The sequence below is a fragment of the Nelumbo lutea genome, chromosome 1 (assembly GCF_056320005.1).
Source record: "Nelumbo lutea isolate HS-2025 chromosome 1, American lotus-T2T, whole genome shotgun sequence".
Taxonomy (NCBI): Eukaryota; Viridiplantae; Streptophyta; class Magnoliopsida; order Proteales; family Nelumbonaceae; genus Nelumbo; species Nelumbo lutea.
The window spans coordinates 178690796-178711717 of record NC_142684.1 but is presented as its reverse complement, the minus strand read 5'-3'; the positions used below and the strand labels follow the sequence as shown (position 1 = coordinate 178711717).

Here is a 20922-nt window from a genome sequence, read left to right as displayed (position 1 = left end):
TGGGAGGTTCAATCGTTGCGGGTTGCACTTCAGCGGCAGCTCGGACGTCGGTTCGTGAGGTCACCCGGGAGGAGCAGAACCCCCCAAAGCGGCCAAGAACAGAAGAGTCGATTTTCTTCACAGAAGACGATGTGCGAGGGGTCCATTACCCCCACGACGACGCGCTCGTGATAAAGCTGAGAATCAACAACTTCGAGGTCAGGCGCGTACTCGTCGACTCAGGCAGCTCGGCCGACATACTTTTCAAAGTTGCGTTTGACCAGCTCCAAGTGCAGAGAAGCGACCTGAAGCCCGCAGACACTCCTTTGGTAGGCTTCAGCGGAGAAGAAGTCCGGCCCCTTGGGAAAATAACAGTACCTGTAGAGGTCAGCACGTGGCCTTTTGTGGTCAGATTCGAGCACAACTTCCTGGTGGTAGCGACCCCCTCGCCCTACAATGCCATAGTAGGTCGACCGATCACCCATGTCCTACGGGCAGTGGTCTCCACTTACCATTTGGCTATGAAGTTCCCAACAGACTTCGGGGTGGGAGTAGCGCGGGGCGACCAGCTTGAGTCCCGCAAGTGCTACGTTGCCGCCCTAAAGGGGAAAACCAAGGTAGCCAATGACCTTGAACTGGAGCGACCCACGGAGCAAGGCGAAGAGAGAGCCGCACCCACGGAAGAAACAGTCGCGGTCCCGACCTCGACAATAGACCCAGCTCGGACACTCCAGATCGGCGCTTCCATCCAGGAGCCCCTACGATCCGAACTGGTAAGTCTTTTACTTCAAAATTTAGATATTTTTGCATGGTCCACGGCAGAAATGCCCGGTATAGACCCCGGACTCATAACTCACAAGCTGAACACTAATCCTGTAGTTAGGCACGTTAGACAAAAGAAACGCAACCTAGCCCCGGAAGGGTGGAAAGCGGTCGACGAGGAAGTCGAGAAGCTCCTCGCAGCGGACTTCATAAAAGAAGTCCAATACCCGAGCTGGGAAGCCAACCCCATCCTGGTAAAGAAGGCCAACGGCAAGTGGCGCATGTGCGTCGACTACACCGACCTGAACCTGGCTTGTCCGAAAGACTGCTTCCCGCTCCCCCGAATCGACCGTCTGGTGGACGCGACCTTAGGGCATGAGTTGCTAAGTTTCTTGGACGCCTATTCGGGCTATAACCAAATCAAGATGGACCCGGCAGACGAAGAAAAGACTGCCTTCATCACGGAGTTCGGCCTATATTGTTACAAGGTTATGCCCTTCGGGTTGAAAAACGCAGGGGCAACCTTTCAGAGGCTTGTAAATAAATTATTTGCACCGTTAATCGGTAGAAAAGTAGAGTGCTATGTGGACGACATGGTCGTCAAAACTCAGTTTTCACATGAATTAATACAAGACTTGCATTCTGTTTTTGAAATTTTGCGTAAGTTTAATATGAGATTGAATCCACCAAACAAGTGTGTGTTCGGTGTAACCTCGGGTAAGTTCCTAGGATACATCGTTAACCGGGTGTGTTCACAGTGCTGGTAGAAGTGTTCACAGTTCGGGTACTGTGCAGTGCTGTTTAGGACTGGTCGAAGTAACTGAACCAGTTCACAGTGCTAGTAACTGAAGTTACTTCAGTTAGGGCTTGTTCTGCAACCTGAAGTAACTGTGCAGTGCAGTAACTGAAGTTCACAAAGTAGAACTGATAACCGACCTGAAGAGAATCTGTAACTGAAGTTACCATAGTTCTGCCCAAGTCTTGCTGGAGCACGAAGCTGCAACTGTAGAGGAAGCTCTCCCCCCTTTCGGCTAGTGCTAGGACTGCTGAAATCAGTCCTCAACTAGGTCTGTCCTATACAGACCTCTCTTAGTAGCCCAATAGCTACTATTTTCTGGAGATAATCTAGTAGGACATCTACTTCTGGGTCTTACTTCCCTTGAGTCCTACAACCAAGAGAAACCCTAGGTTCGAACTTGCTTTACTCTCTTACACTCCTAGGTCTTCACTGCAGCAACCCAGAAAAGGAAGAGAGAAGATGAAAAGACAGCAAGAGAAAAGAGTGCGCCTGCTGAAACCAGGAAGGAGCTAATGCTCTGATACCATGTAATCTGAAGAGCTATACTCGAAGTAGCAAGGAAGAGAAGAGAACCACAGAACTGAAGAGAATGTCGAACTGTACTATCCAGTCGACCAGTCCTTTATTTATAGATGAATATAGTACAAGGTACAAGAAATTACTGGGATACCCCTGATTAGTGATGGGACACCCAGATGACTTAAATCATTAAACATGATTAGGCCCATTAACACAAGCCCAGTTACAAGATAAGTTAAACATAAGAATGGGCTAATAAGAACTCTTATCAGCCGAACATCACTCTAACATTCTAACATTATGCATATTAATATAAAATATTTTTATAAAAAATAAAGAAAAAATGAGATCCCCCCTTCCTCCTCCTAACCCCCCTCCTCTTAAAGGAGGCTTACGCCTCCTTTGTGTTCAGGAGGCTTACGCCTCTTGCATTCTGAACTGCACGTCACACCTCTAGGTAGTGGAATGCCTTGCATCACACCTCTGCATTTTAAAGCATTGCTCCAGACTAAAGGGATTATCACTATAGTGAAGTTAGATGGTACAAAGCATCTAGGAATGTTGTAGAACCAGATCCTAAGACCCCCATCATTCACAATGGATACAAGAGAATTATATGGTATTATTTGAGGATGCAGGTGAATAATCTGAAGCAGGAGGAGATGCCACTTGCGCTTTACACTACAATTCTACTAGAAGGAAATTAACCTTTTGCAAGCAATATACAGTGGGGATGTAAGAGGGATGTTGATAACTCACAAGAGAATGGTGAAGAGGAACAAAATGCTTGATTTACTTACAAGACTAAACTCAGAGACTTGTTGCCCTCACAAGTTTATCCTCTTGTGCATAGTTAAGAGAGGAGAGTTATGTTGCAATTACTACCTGATTTTACAGAACACGTGGCCACATTTAGACCTAATCTTGTCTAGTAGAGGGTTCTGGTGATCATGTAGGAAAGAAGGAGGTGGTATGTAAACATTGTAATTTGTAAAAACCCAAACATAGTAAGGATACATGTTTAGAGATACATCCACACTTTAAAACCTGCCAGATTTCGAGATGGTAAAAAGGGTAATGCTAATATCGCTACTACAACACTGGAGGAGCCTGCATCTACTCCTATTCCACCTAGTTTGCCTCCACAAAAGACACTTGTTGTGAACACAGAAGAATTCAAGAAGTACAGCACGTATCTGAGACAGTTGGAGGGTTTGGTAGAAATTACATCTTCTGGAAGAGGATCGACTGCCTTTGCACATATAGGTACCCATGCCTTGGCAACAAGTAATCAAAATATCTCTTGGATAATAGACTCAAGGGCTTCTGACCATATGACTATCTTACCTTTCTTATTCTAATCTAGTTCCTTATGTTCTGGCAATGATAAGGTATCCATTGCCGATGGATCTCTTAATTTTATTTCTAAAAAGATGTTATGATAACTGATGACTTGACCTTTTCTTCTATCTTTGGTGTTCCTAACCTAAATACAAACCAAATTTCTATTAGTAGTGCTTGTGTGAATGTAGGGGCTGGGTGGTATGCCACACATGGATTCATGAGGGAAGGTTTGCCAATGTTAGGTAGATTGGACATGAGGGTCATCAAGTTTTGTGGGGCTATTTTGAGCAGGAGTTTGTTGGTGTGAAAATCTTAATAAATTCTCATGCAACATAATTCACTCAATCAAGTGATTTGAGTTCTTATTATTTTGGGTAAAGCCCCTTCAGGGAATCATACGGATTGTTCCCCTTAATTACATCTCCACAAGAAAGTAGAGAACACCTTTTTATTCTGGCTTGGAGAAATGAATGCACATAACAAAAGAGAAGAACAATAGAGTAATTTAAAAGAACTTTTCACTTGCAATTCTTTTACATCAAGTGTTACAAGAATGAGAAGAAAACAAAACTCTACAACAATAAATTTCTCTTTTCTTTTTGATACAAAAAATATCTCCTTCTCACTCCTTTCTTCACGATAAGTTGTAGACAATCAAATGAAATTGTGATTGTAGACAGCCTTAACCCTTCGGGATTTTGCAGACAAGAAGGGAACCGTAGTCAATCAATTTGCATTTTGATTGTAGACGATTTTATTCCCTTGTTCTTCATTTTTATTTGAAGGGAACCATAATCAGTCTTTGAGAATTAAACTTTTGATGGTTTAATCCCAAGCTTTGTCTTGGAAGAGGGACCATACTCAACCAAGTAGAGGTACCTGGTCGTAGATGGTTTATTTCCCTCTTTTTCTTTTCTCAAAACTGAAAATAAAAGAGAGAGAGAAAGAAGGATACATAGCAGAAGGCATATATAGGAAGTATTCTCTGAGAGGATGTTCCTTTTCCTACCTGTATTAGCGAAACTTCTTTTCCTTCCCTGCCTTCCCTTGAGCACCTCTCTTTTCTTATCTCCTTATCTTTGCTTTTCTTAAGATAAGTAATCTCTTGTGACAATTTTCTCCAAAGAGTCTCTCCATCTGTGCTTCTAGCTTCCCCCTTAAGGAGCTTAAATAGGGAGTGGGGTAGCTATGTAACTACCTCCTCCTCCTAGGTGAAGGACATCTGTCCCTCCCACTTAAAGAGAGGGAACTCCCGTACGGAATACTTTTTTATAGTTTTAATGATTTTGCTAACAGACTAGCCAACCCACTTATTTGAATTCAATTTATTTAAATATTATTTGGATTAAAAAATTGCCTTCAACAGAGTTGTAGATTTCGTTTATCTGATATTGTCCCCACTTTATCTGGGGTCTTTACATCTTGTGAGCAATGGGAAGTTTTGTTGCATGATTGCATATCTAGATGGGGCTCTCTTTTTGTGCTTGGACTGATAAGACCTATTTGTATTTAATTCTTCTTTATAAAATTTTTATTCTAGCATCAAGTCTATCATAAAAAAAGGATATGCTGCATGTTTGCTTCAAATTACACTAGGAGGTGCTTTCTACTTAGAAGTGAAGAAAAGGCTAGCTGCTGAAGATTGGTTTTTACCATAGAGGGATCTATTTTGCTGGAAAGGGGTTGATTCAGTAGCTGTAAATTAAGGTATGTAGGCTTGGATAGTGTCATAAATCCAAGATTTTTTTTTGTCGGTCTTTCCTTTTAAAAATTTAGAAGTGCTGAATATAACTTGTTTGTTTTTCTGTATGGGAGCCATGGGTTTGATTATGGTGGGGATATTTCTGTTTATGTGGATGATTAGGGTGTTTATTTCCTTTTAGATTATTTCATGTAATCTCTCTCTCTCTCTCTCTCTCTCTCTCTCTCTCTTAATGAATTATATTTTATTCTATTTTGTAATCAAAAAAATCCCCTAACCATATAGACTTCCCCTAAAATTGCACAAGGTTATATATCTATGTATAAAGTGTATAGAAAACAACAAGACCAGTTATCATACCTGTCTAGCAATGATATTACTCTGCTCGCATATAAAACCCACAGGCTGGAAATAAAAGAAAATGTATAAATTCAAATGAAATTTTTGCAAGACAATCACACAATCTGGTTTTTCTTTTAGTCACTGGTTACAGTACAGAGGTGTGTCACATACTGTCTGAGGATAGCATGGATCTACTACTGCATACTGGTTCTCCTGCAATTCCAGGAAAGACTTAGTACTGAGAGCGCACACACATGCACACACACACAAATACGAAAAAAAAAAAAAGAAAAAAGAAAGCAACACGTTAATTTACAGGAAAAAACAAAAAAAAAAAAGTGGACAACAGCAGTAGTGGAGAAATTGTTCAAAATCTAAGACCAGAACGGTATATCAGTGACAAAAAATGACATTGTGCAATGTGCCCCCCGTCCAGTTGCAGAAGGCAAAAAACATAAACAGTCTCATTTCTCAAAGTGTTTTGCCATTGTAGAAAGTAATAATAGCAACCAAGCCTGTCACAGTAATCAGTGCTCGATCAACACATCCACAAAATATGTATATTAGATTTCATGCATATTATATCAGTTACTGTTTCCAGTTTGACTGAAACCAAAACTTGGTAAAAGCTCAACAAATTAGTAAATCCTTTGTTCTGCATTTCATTTTACTATGACACAATGACAGAAGAAAAGCCCAAAATATGAACCCACCAGTGAAGAAAGATTAAGGAGACTCAAATCCAGAAATATATTTTCAAAAGACAGAGTTCAGAGATGATAATGGGACCATATTTCTCTAAGAGGAAACAAGTAAAACCATAACCAGAGATACAAACTAAAACTTTAATATGACATTATGCCTCACATTTTCGCTTACAACCAAAGAAGCCTTTGTACCATGACCATTTCAACCAGCTAACTGACTAAAAGATTTATAATCTAAAGCTTAAATAATGTAATATAGAAATGCTATAACATTTTTGAAACACATAAAATGACATGCATGAGTATTTCAATGATGATAATAATCCTGCAAAACATTTCATTAAGAATTTAGAAATTAAACGAATTACCTGCTCAAAACCAAGCATAAGATTTGCCCACTCTATACTTCTAGTTATAAGCAAATTAGACCTTGCAAGAAGAGGTGCAACCTTGACCTAAAATTTTAATATAGAAAAGCAATTAATCACCACAAAGTAATTAATGCCAACTATACATAAGCCAACTTATAGAATATGAATACTGAATGAAATACTAAGAAAAGAAATAGCAAATAACACTCTAACAAGCTTTACTACATCTTTTCTTTTTTTTTTCTTCTTTTGAGAAAGGTAAAGTATAACTCACTCATAAGAAAAGAGATGCATACAAAGCCCTATGTACAACAAGATTCTGTATAAAGCCTCAAAACCAAGAGGGGACTCAAAAAAGTCAGAAAAGATTGTCTAAGCTCTCCTTTGAACAAAATATTAGTGGCAAGCCAAGATCTCAAAAAATCAAAAGCTTGATTTATTACAGCTTTAGTAGGATGTGCATTCCTTTCCATCCAAATTTCCGAAGGGTAAGGGCATAGTTGTCCATATAACCTTTCCTTTCTTCGGCATACCCAGACCTTCCATTGCATTAACAGATCTAAAACTGACTTCAGGAAGCACCATTGGAATGCATTAGCTTGCTGAAAGTAATGCCAGATTCTCCCATAAAGGCTTATTGGAGAAAAAGATGAGTAGACCCTTCCTGCTTCAAACCACACAATGGACAGAGAGGATTGAACATATTCAGACCCCTCTTGATCAGGTTTTCCTTTGTCAATGAGCTAAATACCCATACAAATAATTATACCTTCGAAGGAGCTGCAGATTTCCAAATAGTTCTGCAAGGAAAGCTACCTGCTTTCTCCCAATTAGATACCGGTAGAAAGATTTCACCATAAAGTTGTCATCCTGCTTCCATTTCCAAACTCTGTGGTCCTGATTTAACATGTTTATTTGTTCTCCACCATCATTAAAATTCTGCCTGAATTGAGGGGCCCATACCACTTCCCCTTCCCTTAAAGAAAAACAATCGGTTACCATGGTCTCTTTGTTACTGGCTATCATGTATAAAGCAGGAAAAGCATCTTTCAAAGAGGAGTCATCACTCCAGGAATCTTTCCTGAATCTCACCATGTTTCTTGATCTAACCACAAGTCTGGTTCCCTCCCTAAACTGAGGATATGCCTTGCAAACTCCTCCCCACACACCACAGCCATATGAAATATGAGAGGCAGAAGCATCCCAATCAAAGATATCCAATACCATGTTTTTGGCTACAACCTTTCTTCACAAACTGTTTGGTTCCTCAAATAAAAGCCAAAGCCATTTGCCCAAGAGGGAAAATTTAAACAACTTTACTCTTCAAATACCCAGGGGATAACTGGCTTACTGACTTGTTCCCAATTGACCTAATGGAATTTAAATGAACCTGACCAAAGAAAGTCTTGTATCGTCTTCTCCAACCTATGAACCACCTTTGCTGGAGTTGAAAATAAAGACATGTAATAGCCCGGCAAAATTAACAGAACACTTTAGTGTGACTCTACCTCCATTGGAGAGATACCAAGCTTTCCATGAAGCCAACCTCCTATCAACCTTTCCCAAGATTCGGTCCCAGACACAACTTGCTGTACATTTAGCATCTAGTGATAGCCCCAGGCATTTGGATGTCAAAGAGACATTATCACATCCTGCTGCCAGCCAGCTCTTACATATTCTGAATGTCTCTGACAGCTAGCATCTCACTTTTGCCATGATTGACCTTGAACCCAGAAATTACCTCCGCCCAATATAATAGATATTTTAGGTGACAAATTTGGTCTCCTTTGGCATCACAGAAAGAAAACTGCGCCATCTACATATTGAAGTAAACTTACTATATCTTTTCTTCTCATTAATATAATCACTTTTGTCTTTCTAAATAAAAAAAACTTTTGAACCCATTTTGTGAGGCATCTGGAAAATCCAAAGAGGAGCAACACCTTCAAATAACCCAAACTATGCCTTGAAACATTCTTGACTTCATCCTTTGTTAAAAGATATCATTTCAAGAATTCTTATAGAGAGTAAGGGAAAGAAGAATCTTAATAAATTAAATAATCTATCTGATGATAAAGAAGGAAAGAAAATAAAGAAAATTAATAATAATGTTCTATACTTCTATTGCCAGTCCTACCATGTTGAATTTCATTCCAATAGCAGAATTGAAGTAAAGAAATAACTAAAAGGTTGACACTTCAAGTCTAACCTCAAAAAACAATCCACAAAATAAAAAGAATAGTAACTAAGAGAAAGCAAACACCAGAAGTGATGTACATGCCACTACATGTATTTTTTCAGTTATGGGAATTCTCTTGAGCCTACAAGTATATAAACTTTGTATAGTAAATACAAAAGGGAATTTTCTTAAAATAGGGAAAAAAAGATTACAATCTGCGAGTAAAAAGTTTTCACTAAAACAATATGTCCAAGTAAGAAAATAAAAAGATGATACATCTCATGGATTATGGTTGTATTTCCCCCTTGATAACTTCCAGCAAGGACCAAAGGTTAACTCCAAAATCCTCTTTATTCAATTCTTTAAATTCTAAGAGGGGGAGGGCCCAATCCACCACAAAGGCACATACTTATGCCACCAATTTTATTCAATGCTTGTATTTTTCTTCAAAGTACATCCAACATGAATATTAGCACAAGCTTAGGAAAATAATGTCCCCAGAAAGGCTTATGACTTGGTGGATTTTTCCTTCCTTCTTGAGATTATGGAGAGATTTGGATTGGGGGAAAGGTGGAGATTGTGAATTAAAGGTTGTTTGAGCTCAGTGCAATATTTAATTCTGATCAGGGGGTCTGCTAGAGATTTTTTCCAAGCTAAAAGAGGCTTGAGACAAGGTGATCCTTTATCCCCCTTTCTGTTCACTTTGATTGTAGAGGTCCTAAGTAAAATGATCATAAAGGCAGATATGGATAACCTAATTAGAGGCTTGAGGGTAGGAAGGGCTGAGGTTGTAATTACCCATTTGTAGACGACATAATTCTGTTTTGTGACAACATTAGCCTTGAGTCCCTTAGAAAGACCCTTGTCAGTTCCTTTGAGAAATTATCTAATTTGAGGATCAACTGGGGGAAGAGTTGCCTGGTGGATCTGAATGTGCAAGAGGAGGAAGTCATTAGAATAGCAAAGTTCTTAGTTGTGAAGTCAAAAGTTGGCCCTTCGAGTACATTGGGTGAAGACCCTAGAGAATTTCCAAGTGTCCTCACTAAGTGACATTCTGAGAACTTGGAAGTAAGATGCTCTACCAGTTCAAGATAAGGAAACAGTATCTATGGAATGGAGGCCCCCAGCAACCAATTTTGTTAAACTTATTTTGATGAGAGTTACATTGGTAATTGGCCCCGGCTGGACTGGGAGGGGTCTTTCAAGACACAGAAGGATAGGTGTTGGCATTATATTCGACCCTTGGCAGATGGCAATGCTTTGATAGCTTAGCTATGCAGACTACTCCATGGTCTAAAATTTGCTAAACAGTTTGGTTTCAGATGTAAATTAGTTCTCTAATATCAAGATTAAACTTAGTGATTAGTAGAATAGAACAGATTTGAATAACTGTATAAGAGAGGAAGATGGCGAAGAGAAGAGGTAAGAGAAGAAGAGGTCGAATTAATCACCCTTCTCCTCTAACCCTATTTTATTAATCTCTAAAAAATTGATGATGACAAGTATACCCTTATGTGAGCGGCCAGCTTGGCAGTTACATAAAGAAAATAAAATAAGAACAAATAGCAGGCCCATTAAGTGAGGCCCATCAACATAAAACAAAAGATAAAATAAAGGATATCACACGAAAGGCTGTTAGGGCCCATTCGACCCAGTCTCTTTACACTCCCCCTCAAGCTGAGCATAGATGTCAATCATGCCCAGCTTGCTTATATAGTGTGTCAATTTCCCCCTGGGAACTCTCTTGGTCAAGATATCAGCCAGTTGCTCTTCTGATGTGATAAATGGTAAACAAACTTCTCCTGAAGAGACCCTTTCCCTTATGAAATGCCTATCAACCTCAATGTGCTTAGTTCTGTCATGTTGAACAGGATTATGTGCAATGTTGATAGCAGCTTGATTGTCACAATAAAACATCATTGGTTTCTCGTAGTCCACCCCCAATTCCTCTAGAAGGGATCGTAGCCATAGTAATTTTGACACACCATGAGCCATTGCCCTGTATTCTGCTTCAGCTGAGGATCTAGCAACTACTAATTGTTTCTTACTCCTCCAAGACACAATATTCCCAGCAACCAGAGCACAATAACCAGAAGTGGACCTTCTATCATCAATACACCCTACCCAATCTGCATCAGTAAAGGCTTCCAGGTTCATGTGACCAAGCTTAGCAAATAGAATACCTTTCCCTGGAGTACCTTTCAAGTAGCATAGAACCCTTTCTGCAGCAGCTAGATGAGTATCTCTGGGAGAATGCATAAACTGACTGATAACACTGAATGCATAGGAAATATCTGGCCGAGTCATGCAAAGGTATAACAGCTTCCCAAGCAATCTTTGAAACTCTCCCTTATCAAACAAAAGTTGACCATCTGCGGCAGAAAGCTTATGATTAGGATCAATGGGTTTAGCTAGTTTACCAGTTTCAGCAAGAAGATCAAGGACATATTTGCGCCGAGATATGAATATACCATTCTTAGATCGAGCAACTTCAATGCCCAGGAAATACCGAAGATCTCCCAAATCTTTGATTTCAAATTCAAAGTTGAGAAATGCTTTTAGTTTACTAGCATCTTCAATGTCATTACCCGTGTATGATCAGATTGTATTTGAATGTAGCCAAAAGAGACAAGAGCAGTCTGAAATCTCTCAAACCAAGCCCGAAGAGATTGTTTGAGACCATAAATAGATTTGTGTAGTTTACACACCTTGCCTTTCATTTCTTTCCCATACACTCCTAGAGGTAGAGATATATAGACCTCTTCATGCAGTTCTCCATTCAAGAAGGCATTTTTAACATCGAACTGGTGTAGGGGCCAGTCAAAAGTAGCTGCTAGAGAAAGTAAAACCCTGACTGAAGTCATCTTAGCTACAGGAGCAAATGTCTCAAGATAGTCAATGCCATACATTTGGGTGTAACCCTTAGCAACCAATCGAGCCTTAAACCTCTCAATAGAGCCATCAGAGTGATATTTAATAGTAAACACCCATTTACAACCCATTGGTTCCTTCCCTTCCGGCAAGTCCACAATATCCCAGGTATGATTCTTATGCAATGCATCAAGTTCGGTCATCATAGTTTCCCTCCATTCAGCTTGAGATAAAGCTTACCGTACAGACCTGGGTATCACATGGGAAGAAACAGAGGCAAGAAAAGAGTAGTAGGAAGGGGAGAGAAGGTTGTAAGATAAGTGTTTGGAGATACAATGGGCTGTACACTTCCGCTTGCCCTTGCGAAGAGCAATAGAAAGGTCAAGGTCTGGAACAATCTGAGATAGGTCAGTAGAGGGCTGACCTATTTCCTCAGGAATGATGGGAGTGGCAAGATGCTCTTCTGAAGGAGTGGAAACAGCCTGCACATGTTTGAATCTCTGCCTTTGGTACCACCTTTGGAGAGCAGGAGCATAAGCAGGAGGGGAAGCAGGGACATCAGGGGTAGGTCCAATGGAAGAGGTGGACACCCCAGGACCGGACTCACAAGGGATGGGAAGAGGAACAGCTGGAGACATAGCAAAGTACTCATCAGATTTCTCCCCCTCAGGAGGAATACTAAAGAAGGGAGTCAACTCTGCAAAGGTGACATCCCGAGATACAAAGCGGGTGCCACGAACTGGATCAAAACACCAATAACCCTTCTGTGTGGAAGCATATCCCAGAAACATGCACTTATGACCCTTAGGTTCAAACTTGTGCCTTTGGTGACTATGAATATGCACATAGCAAATACACCCAAACACACGAAGAGGAAGAGAAAAGATATCATCATCCGGGAAGAGAAGACTAAAAGGGGTTTTAAAGCCAAAGACCCGGGAGGGCATACGGTTGATCAGAAAGGTAGTAATAAGAACAGCATCTCCCCAAAACTTTACAGGAACATGGGATGCAAATAAGAGGGATCTGGCAACCTCAACCACATGCCTGTTCTTTCTTTCCGCCACCCCGTTTTGTTGTGGAGTGTAAGTACAAGAACTTCAATGAATAACCCCAAAAGTTTCAAGATAGTTGGAGAGGGTTCTCTCAAAATACTCCTTAGCATTGTCAGAGCGGAATATTTTGATATGGGTATTAAACTGGGTGAGGATGAGTTCATGAAAATTTTTCACAATAGCTAATACTTCATCCCTGGATTTCATGAGATAAATCCAAGTGTAACGTGAATTATCATCAATAAAAAGGATAAAGTACCTGTAACCCCCCATGGTTGGCATGTGATATGGCCCCCACACATCAGAGTGAACAATATGGAAAGGAGAAAATGATCTTTTATTGCTAATTGAATAGGAATGTCTACAATGCTTTGCCAGTTCACATGATTCACAATGAAGACTCGATAAAGACACTCCTTTAAATATATCCGGGAACAGATGACTCAAAGCAGAAAAGGACAAGTGATCAAACCGAAAATGACATAATAAAATTTTGTTAACAGACTCTGACACGACTGACTCTAAGGCAACTCCATGAGGTGGTCCCAAAGCTTGATCTGGTGTGTCCAGCAAGTATATTTCGTTCGCCTCATGGCCACTCCCAATCATCCTCCGAGACTGCAGGTCCTGAAAAACACAATGAGTGGGAAAGAAAGTTATGCTACAATTCATTGACTTTGTTAAGCTACTAACAGATAAGAGGTTTGTGTTAAGCTTAGGGACATGAGGAACAGAAGATAAGAACAGGGTGTCAGAAGTCTTTACATCACCTTTACCAGAGATGGGGGCAAGGGACCCATCGGCAAGGGATATTTTCTCTTTCCCAGAGAGGAGACGATATGAGCAAAACAGGTTAGATAGACTGGTCATATGGTCTGATGCACCGGAATCAATAATCCAAGGGATTTTATGATTACCTGAAGCTGAAGCATGATTCGCAGAAGCACGAGTACCTGAGTGAGCAAAAGTCGATGAAGATGATGTACTGTTGGAAGGGTGAGTTGAAGAAACCGTAGCTTCCAGGTGATTTAGGAGCCTCTCATACTTCTCAAAATCCAGCTTCAATGCATCCAACTGCTCAATAGTTTATTTTTCTTCGCTTTCCTTACTTCCCCCTTCAGGTACTGTAGTATTAGCAATCTTGGATTTTCCCACCTGACCGCCCTTCTTAGGGCTATTATTGTTCTTAAACCTATCAGGAAAAAGTTCAGGATGAAGCTTCTAGCAGGTGTCCTTTGTATGTTGTGGTTTCTTGCAATATTCACACATCTGCTCTCTTTTCTCAGTAGGGCCCTTCGGTTTCATTCCCGCATGTGCAAAATGTTCTGTAGATGGACTCTACAACTGCAACTGCCGCCTACTCTCCTCACTACTTATCATAGCATATGCCTGTGAAAGAGTAACCTCATCCCTGGCCAAAATGTTCTATTTGATAATATCAAACTCAGGGTTGAGTCCAGTGAGAAACTCAAACACCCTATTTCTCTCCACTAGTTTTCTATACATTTCAGCATCCTTTTTATTCTCCCATACCACTGTCTCCATAACATCAATTTCCTGCCATGGGGATTTTAGTATAGAGTAGTAGATTGCCACACTCTTCTCTTCCTGTCTCAGGTTCTTCACATCACTTTTCAATTTGTATGCTCTGGCTACATTCAGTTTTTGTGAATAGGTTTCAGTTACACTGTCCCATATCTCCTTAGCCGAAGACATCCAGAGATAGTGTTGGCTTATATGGCGTTGCATAAAGTTGATTAACCATCCTATAACAGTATAGTTCTCTTGCATCCATCTTTCAAATTCAGGGTCTATCACTTCGGGTTTCACCTTGCTGCCTATGAGATACCCAAGTTTTCCTCTACTACAAACATAGATTTTTATAAGCTGTGCCCAAGCAAGATAGTTCGTCCCATCTAGCTTAATTGTGGTAACACCAGTCAAAACGGAATCTACTAAAGCAGGTCCAGAAACTGGCACCTGCTTGAACTCATTTCCGTATGCCTCCATTAATCAAACGGAAATCAAAGAACATAAAATTTTGACTATGTAAACTTACTTGAAGTCAAACCAGAACTTGGGTGCTTGAAAAACTAGGGTTTTGCTCCGTCCAGCAGATGGGAGGAAGAGATAAGACATTGCCGCACCCACCAGACTAACCCAAACTCTTCCAAACCTGAACCACCCTCCTTTAGCAGTCACAAGACACCTTCCAAGCACAGAGCGCCACACCCAAGCTTCACCTTTCCTGGTAACCTCGAAAATCTCTAGTCAGCTAGGGTTTTGGGCAACAGCAAAACAGCATCATTTCTTGGCAAAATCTGGCCAGAACTAAACTCTCTATACCCTTCTACCAACTAGGCAAGTGATTCTCTATACTATAGAGAACCTATCTCTCCATACACTCTCTTGATTTTAGAGTGTACAGGAAAAAAGAAAAAAGAAGGAAGAGGAACTGAACTTGCTCTGATACCAAGATGTAAATCAATTCTCTAATATCAAGATTAAACTTAGTGATTAGCAAAATAGAACAGACCTGAATAACTGTATAAGAGAGGAAGATGGCGAAGAGAAGAGGCAAGAGAAGAAGAAGTCGAATTAATCACCCTTCTCCTCTAACCCTATTTTATTAATCTCTAAAAAATTGATGATGACAAATATACCCTTAAGTGGGTGGCCAGCTTGGCAGTTACATAAAGAAAATAAAACAAGAACAAATAACAGGCCCATTAAGTGAGGCCCATCAACATAAAATAAAAGATAAAATAAAGGATATCACACGAAAGGCTATTAGGGTCCATTTGGCCCAGTCTCTTTACAGTTTCCAAAACTTGGAGGTGCAAAGGGACTCTCAGGTGGTCATTTCTTGGACAAGATGTTGCTCCCAAATCCCATGGACCTATAGACATACATTTCAGGAAATGGTAAACTTAACAAGGGAGGTAAATGTTGCCTTTAAATGGATGGGAAGATCAGCAAATGGGATGGCAGATGTTTTGACTAAGCAAGGGACAGCTAGGCACCAAATGTTTTGGGAAAATTATAAATTGTCCTTTGAGTGGAGAAAGTTCCCACCTTATTGTAATACTTGAGTGTAAATTTAATAAAATCTCATCTTACTGACCAAAAAAAATCAGTATAAACAGTATAAGTGAAGAACATCTTCTATTATTTAATAAATATAAGGTTCTACAATGTTTATCAAATCGACAAATTTCACATTGTAGACTCAAAAAATAGATACATTAAACTCTAGAAATAAACATTTAAAAGACCCATACTTGAATCTGCATTTCAGGGACAGAGTCGACAGGCAGTGAAAAAAACAATTAGTTTTCTTGATTATTGTTATAGGGCTCATTATAAGCTTGTTTTGAACCACATGGATGACAAGGAGCATAACAGTATAGGTGCAATGGGTTCAGAGATCAGCTAACTCTATGGCTGATACTTTACCTAAGCAAGGAGTTATGAGAGACTATTTGTTTTGGGCAAAGTTATAATGGGGAGAGATTAAAGCCTCTATGAAAACAAAATGTAAATTTATACATAAAGATTTTCTGATTAAAGAAATCCCTGTTAATTATCCAAAAAAAACCAGCTCGCTCTAAGCTGGTTCTTTGTACTCTCTTTTTTTCTTTCATTAGCAAAGTTTCCCTTTATCCATTATCAAACAAAAAAAGACGACAAAAAAACAGCAACCCAGATAATAATAATCAAAATTTAATCACCTCTTCAGAAGATGTTGGTTCCAAATAACCTGTGGGAGCCTCACTAAGGGGTGGTTGCTTAAGGATTGGTTTCGCCCGCTCACTAGATCCTTCTTCTGTAACAGATGCACCAGAAAACCACCTCCCAAATGGCAGTTGAAAAGAAGATTGATTTTCGTATATTGTGCCACCAATATGTACATGCTGAACTCTTCTTCTTCTTTTGTGTCTAGAACTTTTTATTTTCTTGTCTGCAACCCAAAGCTGAACTAGAAAATCTCTACTTATGCAAGGATCATTTTGTACTGTTGATCCAAACCAACGAGATATTGTCAAGGGAGTGTGCTTTGCACTCATTAAACTTCCTTTGCAGGAAAAGGATTGTTGGAATCTCCCTAATGCATTATTTCCCATGATCAATCTACCATGAAGGCTTGCTGCTTCAGTTCCCAAGATAATCTGCTGCAACAATGTTTGAGAACAATATCCTCTTCGAGGTTGCAAGCATATGTCGTCTACAATCATTTTGGCATTAGAAATGCCATGCTTACACTTATTTGCTGCATGATGCATTGATGCATCCAATTCAGAAATCTTTCCAGCAGATTTACAATATTTGCTAATGCAATAAAGATCTTTTATCCACCTCATTTTATTAATCTGCTATCATATGGAAGCACCTGTTCAAAACAAAAATGACCATAACAATGTTTTCAAATGTTCAGTAACTGGTGGAAACTAAACATGCCTAATGCTGTTTCAAATTTGTCAAAGCAACATAAAACATGAAAACAGAGGATAAGGAGCTGGACATTAAATAGGAAAAAAAGACAACTATTGCAACAGAAATGATTTGACATTCTTGGTCCACAAGATCTTGATTAAAGAAAGGCCTCTCCATCAACAAAGTTTCAAGCATTTTTTCTCATGTATCCAGTTTTAAATAAACCGGTGTTGCGAGTATATATGGTTAATTGGTAGTTTCAATCTTTTCTTAGTAAGGGTACTTTAGTATTTCTGTATTTCTGTGTGGCGGCATTTGAGCTACTATTACTCTTCCCTCCTCTTCTGCTCTCTAATAGCAATCTACTAGATTACTACTTGGTATCAAATCCTATTTACCTCTAGAGCTAAGCATTTCCATTTCTTTCTGCTCCTTGGAGTATTCAGATTGTAATGTGTATGTGCAGTCGTTTATGAGTAATGGAGTTACTTGAGGAAGAAAATTTGTATTCAGCAACCTTAATGTAACAACGGCCCCATTGGGGTCTTTATTGTAAATTTAGATAATTCTAATAGTAATAAAAAGAATCATGGGTGGGTGGTCGTGTAGCCTTAACTTTTTCTCTCCTCTCACCTTATTCACAACAAATGATATATAAACAAGAACCAGTGATGATGAAGATATTGATGATGGTATCTTCACAACTTTTAGTTTTTTTGGCTTTCTTCTGTTCCAATTCTCGCTTTTTGTCCTTATCAATTCTTTCATTAAAATTGTCTATTTGGCATTTTAGGTTTCTTTCCATAGTTAGCTGTATTGCTGTCAATGAGTCAGTCTCGGTCAGAGTAGACCCAGACCCAATCCAAATATCCAATAAGTAAATCTGCAAAACCAGTTTTGAAATTGGGACTATCGGGTCTAATCTGATAAGATTCAATATTGCTTACAGATATACTTTTAACACATCATTTGACAATGAACATACTTGTTTATTGAACCTACGCATTTGGGCATTACAACATTTAAGTATATCATGAAAAAATTAAATTCAAACCTTAACCAAATTGAAAACCTTGGGAACTACAGATATGTATAACGCAATTTAACAAAAAAAAAATACAGAAGATAGAAAAAATAATAAAGTGATTTATCAGAACAACATGACCAGACAAACCGCTCCTGCATTTAAAAAAATAAAAAATAACATGTAATCAAGTATGCAGAATGCAAATCAAATTGTGAAGAAAACAATACGAACAGAATACAATTTAGTAAAACAATTTGATAAAGTGATAAGTACTACATGATCAATGACTTAGCCAATGCATATCAATGAATGATTTCGTAGAAAGTAGCTAAAACTCAAAGAATCAATACCTAATAATTGTCGACGAGTCATGCAAAACGCAAATCCTCAAGATTGACAATAGATATACGAAGAGGAATTTAGTTAACCAGATTGAACATTCAAAAAAAAACTAGTATGCATCCTAAGTAAAGAAAAAGGGGTGGGGGAAACGGTCCAAAGATTCAAGAAACGTGATGTTGAACCTAAAAAAATCAAACCCTTGGTTATCTAAGAAAGCAGAAGCATATAATTTTCTCTCCAAGTTTTAATAGAAATTAGTTGAACCATCGTGCAAATGAAATGATGAGGAAAATGTTGTTCGAGGATAAAAAAACAAAGGGAATGACCGACCATACCTGAATGCAATATAGGAAATAGAGAGCATGAAGTCAGCTTCTGATGATGTCGAACAGGGAGTGGAGTTTCTTCTTTCGCTCGGCACGGATTTTCAGATTTTTTTTCCTTTTCCTTTTTTTGACTCCATGGGGCTGGACATTTTAGGGGTGATCATTTTCATCCCGACCCGGAAATTTCGGGCTTGCATCAGGCCGATAAAGTTCGGCGCCAGGTCTGAGCCCAACCCTCGACCCACAATATATTTTAATATATTGTATAATACAATAAATCTATATTATTATAAGATAGATTTTAATGCAGGATATAAAAAAATTAAACTTGATTTATTCATGTCAAATTTGTACTTTACCATTGCCCTTACATTATATAATTAATATATATTTATATTATAAACATTATGTTATATTTCTATATGATAAATTACACATATGATATATAAATATTTCAACATGTAATATACATATTCATGAATTGACACATGAATCAACTCGTGACCAAGGATGGTATTTTAACATGTTCAATGACGGTTTTGCAAATTTTAGACTCCCCTTCCCCAACCCTACATACCCTTCCCGCATTTGAGGGTGGGGCATATTGGGTATAGAACTTGTATTTTATTGTTGTTGCTTATTATATATAAATAGCAGATGAGTGAAATTGCATGAAAATATCCGAATTTCCAACTATTTAATTAAAACGTGTAGAAAAGCAAACTATCAATTATCATTAGTTACAACAGCAATTATTACTAAAGTAAAATTCAATGTACTATTAAATTCAACAATTAATACATAAATTCATAAACCTTGCAACAACAATCTAATTTTAATCATTGTGGGTATTCTAGTAAATTCAATATCCGTCCTTGATACAATTTTCGATTTACCCAAAAAAAACAAGGCAAGCCCGTCCCTGGCATAATACCCCTATATTCATCTATATTCTTCAAACCAAAATACCCATGGTTTTCAAAACTGGATTGGACCAGAAAAACTGGGAACCGATCAGGTTCCATTTTTCACCAAAACCATGATTTCTCAAAAAATCATTGATTTTGGTCAGTAAACTGCTGACTCTGGCGGTTAACCGTTCGAACGGTTTTAATCATTTTTTATTTTTTTTAAATTTTTTTAATTTATTTTGTCAGAACAGGTTGACCATTCAATTCGAATGATCGGACTATTTGACCCAGTAACCGGACCCCTAACCGATTCGGCCTCCAGGTCGGTTCTAAAAATCATGCCTACTAGTAAGGTAAATATTGTCATCACAAATAATGAGTATTTTGGTTTGAAGAATATAGATTAATATAAGGGTATTGTGGTAAGAAACCAACCATAATACTAAAAATGAACACCATCTAAAAGATAATTATCAAACAACTGGTATAATAAAAGTGGTAATCAATATGGCTGCAACTAGGTTGGGTCATGTTAGGGTTAGGATTAACTTTTGTCAACTCGACTTTGGGTTCAATTAGGGTTGACCGGTCTGGCAACCTAACTCCACTATTGCTATTGTACACATGCATTATAGTATTGCTACACACCATCATACCAATTTGTCTTAATTCTTGAGCCCTTTTTATAATTTTATTTTTTATTATTGTTGATTTCAACATCATAGATTTTCAATAGGAAATGTATCATCATATTCATTATATATAATAGAATCTAATCATTTAAACATTCTTTTTTTTTTCAATTGTGTAGTCAAAGATTAATGAAAGCATCAAGCAAGCAAATGCCAATGAAAGCGTGGTCGATAGTATTATTGGAGGGTAAGGCAATGGCAGTATAGTATTATTGGAGGGTAAGGCAATGGCAGTATAGTATTATTGGAGGACGAAGGATGGCTTTCGAAGAAGGAAAAAAGGGGGAAGGTGTGCAAAGGTCATAACGAGTAGGAGGCGATGAAGGTTGTAGCAAAGTGGGGGAGTCTTGGAAAGATGTGTGTTTTTGGGGGAGTTTGGTCTTCACCTTATTTATAGGCGTAGAGTTTCCTATTTGAATGAGAAGGTGACATGATAAGGGAGGAGATCTTCCTTATTACGTAGGTCTGTTGGTAGATAAGAAAATGGATTTCATGAGTAGAGTTTCGATATGTGGCTTCATGGGGTCCTGGGCGAGAGGTAGGGGTGATCATTTCAGCCC

The 20922-nt window shown here is 38.7% G+C and overlaps 1 protein-coding gene across 2 annotated transcripts in view; it reads right to left on the bottom strand.

Moving 5' to 3' along the window:
- Positions 1-18990, bottom strand: part of LOC148879502 (scramblase-like protein) — a 43487-nt gene extending 24497 nt beyond the window's left edge. The window contains exons 1-5 of one of the 2 annotated variants that reach the window (XM_088961041.1): positions 18769-18990; positions 16362-17020; positions 6523-6609; positions 5619-5660; positions 5466-5510 (exon numbers count right to left, since the gene is read on the bottom strand). In XM_088961041.1, the coding sequence (XP_088817167.1) occupies positions 5466-5510; positions 5619-5660; positions 6523-6609; positions 16362-16991 (804 nt within the window). In that variant the 5' untranslated portion in view covers positions 16992-17020; positions 18769-18990. Of the gene's footprint in view, positions 1-5465; positions 5511-5618; positions 5661-6522; positions 6610-16361; positions 17021-18441 lie in introns of both variants that reach the window. The other variant, XM_088961042.1, reaches the window with a different exon arrangement.
- Between the last annotated feature and the right edge of the window lie 1932 nt (positions 18991-20922).